This window comes from Nicotiana tabacum, chromosome 21 (assembly GCF_000715075.1).
Source record: "Nicotiana tabacum cultivar K326 chromosome 21, ASM71507v2, whole genome shotgun sequence".
NCBI classification, from domain to species: Eukaryota; Viridiplantae; Streptophyta; class Magnoliopsida; order Solanales; family Solanaceae; genus Nicotiana; species Nicotiana tabacum.
In genome coordinates, this window is record NC_134100.1 from 20648923 (window position 1) to 20654932 (window position 6010).

The 6010-nt window shown below is 34.1% G+C and overlaps 1 protein-coding gene across 1 annotated transcript; it reads right to left on the reverse strand.

Annotated features, from left to right (window-relative positions):
• Positions 1-2291: 2291 nt before the first annotated feature.
• Positions 2292-5604, reverse strand: LOC142175157 (uncharacterized). Its single transcript, XM_075241735.1, has 3 exons — positions 4647-5604; positions 3444-3613; positions 2292-2831 (listed from the first exon to the last, which is right to left on the reverse strand). Exons 1-3 carry the CDS (start codon positions 5602-5604, stop codon positions 2292-2294), a joined length of 1668 nt encoding a protein of 555 aa, XP_075097836.1.
• Between the last annotated feature and the right edge of the window lie 406 nt (positions 5605-6010).

Here is a 6010-nt window from a genome sequence, read left to right on the forward strand (position 1 = left end):
TTAGTAACTGAAATTTTTCACAATAGTTATTGGAAAAAGATAAAAGAACTAAAAGATTCTTTGTTCAGTGCTTGAAAATTGGTGATAATTTTAGTTCATTATTTGGATAACACAAAGGGGCTCTGGCAACACACATGACTGTCAATGGATAAGTAGTACTACGTAAATTCATCTTTCTGAATTTTTCTAGTCTTCTGTGTTCTCATTTTGTCTACAAAAGAAAGAACAGAAAATGAAACGAAACCATAGAGGGCCCCTCTAAGTTTAGTTTTGATGCAACAAAGATAATTCATCTCAAGAAACAACATGATTAAACAATGTGGATAATTGACTATCAGATCAGCTAGTACTATACATATGACACCACCTCACAAATATTTAGGGCTTGTTTTAGATTATAAATTTCAATTTTTTTATTTTTTTTTTAAATTTTTGGTGTCTAGTCAAATAATGCTACGTAAATTAAGACGGAGGGGGAATAATATTCAACTTTTCATTTCTTACAACAACAAAAATTCAGCATCGCTTCTCCTCTGTCACACCCTTCGTCCATTTAATTGACAGTAGGGAATAAGATGAACAGTAAGACACAGTTAATTACTATTCTCTATTTAAATTTGAATTTTTATGTCATGTAATGTTAAATTTAAACTTCTTCTTTTACGATACCATTTTATAATCATAAGAATATTATAATATATATTTATAACCACAAATTTTTATAAATCTTTTTCCTTTTTTAAATTTCGTGTAGAGTCACACACCGTACATAAAATGAGATGGAGTGACAAATATATAGTTGGATATCACTGAAGAAGAACTTTAGGCGCAGTAAGGCCAATATGAAGGGAAGAATGAAAAAGAGAGCAGCTGCTGTTAGAAAATAAAATAAACAAAATTGGCTTTGAGGCGTGAAAATCGACTGTCCTTAAAGAGTTATCGCTTGTATACTAATTTAGGGAAATACAAAACGATTCTCTTCAGGATACAACAAAGCCTGCAATAATACTTGTGATTTTCTATATCATTTCGTTGGAATTCTTGTGTATTTATAGGCAACCAACAGACCTTTTCAGAAAAGATGTCTTGTTTCACAAACAGACACGACTATTTATTCGAATTTTGAATTTAAAATTCAAATAAATTTGATTTTTCTGTTAAAAAATAATTAACTTTAGGATCTCGTGCCTGTTGAGTCAATTTCGTGCCTGTTGAGTCAGTCTCGTGCCTGTTGAGACAATCTCGTGCCTGTTATGTGCTATTTCATAATGATCAGTTCCGAGGCTAACAGGCACGGTACGAGTAAGGTCGGTCCCGGGAGTGTTTCACATGACAGGCACGGAACTTCTTTCTTCCGATGTGGGAAGAATCCCACTTCCAACTTGCCAATAACAAACTATCTTACAATCCCCCACTAGTTTGTTATTTCACTTCATAACACTTGTGAATAATTGAAAGTATCTTTTACAGATTTGAACTTTCCTTTAGTGTAAGTATATTAAAGTTTTGACGAAGTTAATGGTATCTTAAGATTTGAACCACAAATCCTTGTGCCAAAACCGAAAGGACCACACACACAGCATTATCTTGTAGCTTAGAAAATTCAGTATTCGCTTTAGCACGTTTACAGCCATGTGCTCATCCTGAATTCATGAATATTTACAAGATCAACCCTTTAAATCTTGCTAGAAGCGGCACCACTTCAATATTCATATAGGTGGAATTAGTTACTATGTCCCTGTTACTCCAGACATTAATAATTCCATTAAGATTAATCAACCTCTTCATGTAACAGTATGCACTTTGGAGTTTGTCTTTATGCCCCTGTTATAACAAGCATTTAACAATTCCTTAACTCCTCATATAACAGTAAGTAGTACAATAGAATTAGGGCTCCTAAAGAGGAGATCAGTGCTTAAACAATACAAGTAACTTGTTATTACCCATTGAACTTATATTGTTAGAGTGTATACTAACTCAAAGTGGGGTTCATATTCCTTGTATTTAATTTAAGGGTCTCAGCCCCATCCCTCCACAAGTTTGTTGTACTACATCTCTACCTAATGGCTTCGTAAGTGGATTAGCCAAATTCTTATTTGATCTCACATATATTATAGCTATAGTTCCATTTGTAATTAATTCTCTTATATAAGCATGTCTCAAGCTTATATGTCTCGATTTCCCATTATATATTTTATTGTGAGCAACACACATTGTAGTCTCACTATCACAGAATATGGAAATGGCTGGCATAGGTTGTGGCCACAACTTTATATCAAGTAACATATTCCTTAGCCATTCTGCTTCTTTTCCACAGCTGCTAATGCAATAAATTCAGATTCCATAGTAGAATGAGAAATACATGTTTGTTTCTTGGATGCCCAACTAATGGCTCCACCGCCTAGAGTAAATATCCATCCTGATGTGGATTTATTATCATTAACACTTGTAATCCAACTTGCATCAGAATATCCCTCTAATACATTAGGAAAACCATTATAGCAAATGCCTAAGTGCTTTGTATATTTTAAATATCCAAGTACTCTACTTATTGCTTTCCAATGATCATTACCTAGATTATTGGTAAACCTTGAAAGTTTACAAACAACAAATGCAATGTCGGGTCTAGTGCAATGCATTGCATACATCATACTACCTATCGCACTTGCATACTCCAACTGTGCTACTGCTCTTCCAGTATTTGCAGTTAGCTTAACACTAGAATCATAAGGAGTATTATACCCCTTTATTCCTAAATGACTGAATTTAGTAAGGATTTTATCTATATAATGTGCTTGTGACAAAGTCACTTGCTTGTTATCTCTTTTGACCTTGATTCCCAAAATAGTATCAACTTTATTTAAATCCTTCATTTTAAAAACTGAGGTTAGATACTTCTTGGTCTCGATAATTCCTTGTAGATTCGTACCAAAAATCAGCATGTCATCGACATATAAACAAATTATTACTCTATATTCTTTTGTAATTTTAGAGTAAATGCACTTGTCTGCATTATTATGTACGAATCCGGTTGATAGTATTACACTATCAAATCTTTCATGCCACTGTTTAGGCGCTTGTTTAAGACCATAAAGAGACTTTATCAATTTACAAACTTTCTTCTCGTTTCCCGGAAGAACAAATCCTTCAGGTTGTTGCATATATATTTCTTCACTAAGGTTCCCATTTAAAAAGGTTGTTTTAACATCCATTTGATGTATGTAAAGATCATAGATAGAGGCCAAGGATAAAAGGACTCTAATGGATGTTATTCTTGCAACAGGAGCATATGTATCAAAATAGTCTATGCCTTCCTTTTGAGTGAAACCTTTTGCAACTAATCTTGCTTTGAAGGTTTGGACAGAACCATCTGTATTGTACTTTCTCCTAAAGACCCACTTACAACCTATAGGTTTTGATCCAAGAGGAAGATCAACCAAAACCCAAGTGTTGTTGGATATAATTGAGTCCATTTCATCATTAATGGCCTCTTTCCAAAAAGCAGCGTCTCTAGAAGGCATTGCTTCTTGAAACATCTTTGGGTCTTCTTCAACATTTAATACAATTGAAATTTGATTACAAACGTTTGCCCTATCTCCTTCAACAAGAAATACTATAGATTGTGAAGAAATAAAATCAGAACCAAGATGTTTTTCTTTTCTTATTCTTTGGCTTTTCCTTGGTTCTATCTACATATCATCACTTCTTTCCTTAGTTTTAATAATTTCAGAAAGCGACAATTTATTAGCATCAATACGTTTTCCATTTATTTCAGTCATTTCATCAACATTGTCATTTATAAATCTATTTTCAATAAATTCAACATGTATAGATTCTATAATGACATTAGATTCTAGATCTAGCAGTCTATAAGCTTTGGAGTGTTGTGCATATCCTACAAAACACTTTTAATTCCTCTAGGACCCAATTTTGTTCTTTGATGGTCAGGTACTCTATAATAGGATATACACCCCCACACTTTAAAATAATTTAAATTTGGTTTTCTACCATTCCAAAGCTCATAAGGCGAAATATGCATACTTTTTGAAGGTACTTATTTAAAATATAACATGCAGTTAGTAGTGCTTCACCCCATAAATTATGTGGCAGATGTGCATTAAGTAACATAGCATTAACCATATCCACCAAAGTTCTATTTTTTCTTTCCGCTAACCCATTTTGTTGAGGAGTATAAGGGGAACTCATTTGATGTATTAGGCCATGCTCTTCACAAAACTTATTAAATTCGTTAGGAAAATATTCTCCGCCTCTATCACTTCGAATAATTTTAATTTTCTTACTCCTTTGATTTTCTACAACAGACTTGTATTCTTTAAACTTTTGAAAAGCTTCGTCCTTAGTTCTAAGTAGGTAAACATATGTAAATCTAGAGAAGTCGTCTATAAAAGTAATAAAATATTTTTTGCCTCCTCTAGTTAATTCTCCATTTAATTCACACAAGTCTGAATGTATTAAATCTAATAGTTCTGTGGATCTTTCAACTTTACGAAATGGTTTCTTAGTCATCTTTGCTTGTATGCAAATTTCACATTTTATATGTTGAGTTTTACATGAGATATAACCATTTTTGGACATATAATTCAAGGAGCCAAAATTTAAATGTCCTAGTCTAGCATGCCATAAACAAGAATCAGACTCAACGATGTAAGCAGAAACATAATTTATTTCATTAATACTCAATTTGAACATGCCGTTACAGTTATAGCCTTTTCCAACAAAAACTCCATTCTTAGACACTATTACATGATCAGACTCAATAACTATCTTGAAGCCTTTCTTTGACAGCAAAGCAGTGGACATTAAGTTTTTCTTCATATCAGGAACATGATACACATTCAGTAACGTCAACTTCTGGCCAGATGTGAAGTTAATCTCAATACTTCCTTTTCCAACAACATCTGCCGCAACATGGTTTCCCATCAAGACTTGTTCAGAATCCTGCAATTCTGCATATGTCTTGAACATCTTCTTGTCATAACAGACATGAATAGTAGCACCCGAATCTAGCCACCAGTCTTGAGTATTTGTAGCAGCGGTAGCCACATTCAACTCTGTGACCATACCAATTTGCATTGCGGAAACCATGGCAACCAGTCCTTGGGCAGAATTTTCCACTACGTTTGCCTTTTCAAAATTTCCAGATTTTTTAATCTTTCCAGACTTTTCGGTATTGCCTGCATTGAAATTTATTCCTGCCTTTCTATATCTGCAGTCCCGAATCATATGGACTTTCTTTCCACAGTGATGACAACTAAAGTTCTTTCTCTTTTTAAAAGAAGACTTTTTGGAAACTTTCAGATGTTTGTTCCCACTTCCTGAATCATTCTGACTGACAAAATTGACTGCGGAACTCGAAGGCTGACTAATAGCATCACGAGCACGAGTCTCACTTTCAATTTGAATGTGAGTACGAAATTGTTCCACAGTCATTTTATCCATAGAATGTAGGATTTTCTTTCTATAGTCATTCCAAGAGGAAGGCAATTTCGAAAGAATAGCACCTATTTGAAGTGCATCAGGAATTTTAACTTCAAGATCACTTAATTTTGATACTAAGATTTGCAGTTCATGAATCTGATCCATTATAGGCCTAGTATCAAATATTTTAAATTCAAAGTACTGCAGAGCCAGAAATTTGTCAATACCTCGTTTTTCATTCTGGTATGCAGTTTGTAGAGTAGTCCAAATCTCTCTTGGCGACTTCAGATTTCAGTAAAGATCATAGAGTCGATCTGTCAAAGTATTCAGAATATAGCCGCGACACAACAGTTCATCATGTTCTCGTTTCTTCCTTTCTTCGACTACGTCAGAATCTTCTGCTGTGGGCTCAGGCATAGGAGGTAAGGCAGAATCAAGAACATAGTAGATATTGAGAGCGGACAACAAGAATATCATCTTGTCTCTCCAACGGGTAAAGTTCGTTCCATCAAAGCGATCAAGTTTGATGAACTCCTTCGGATTCTCAACAACAGACATCAATTTCTCCATA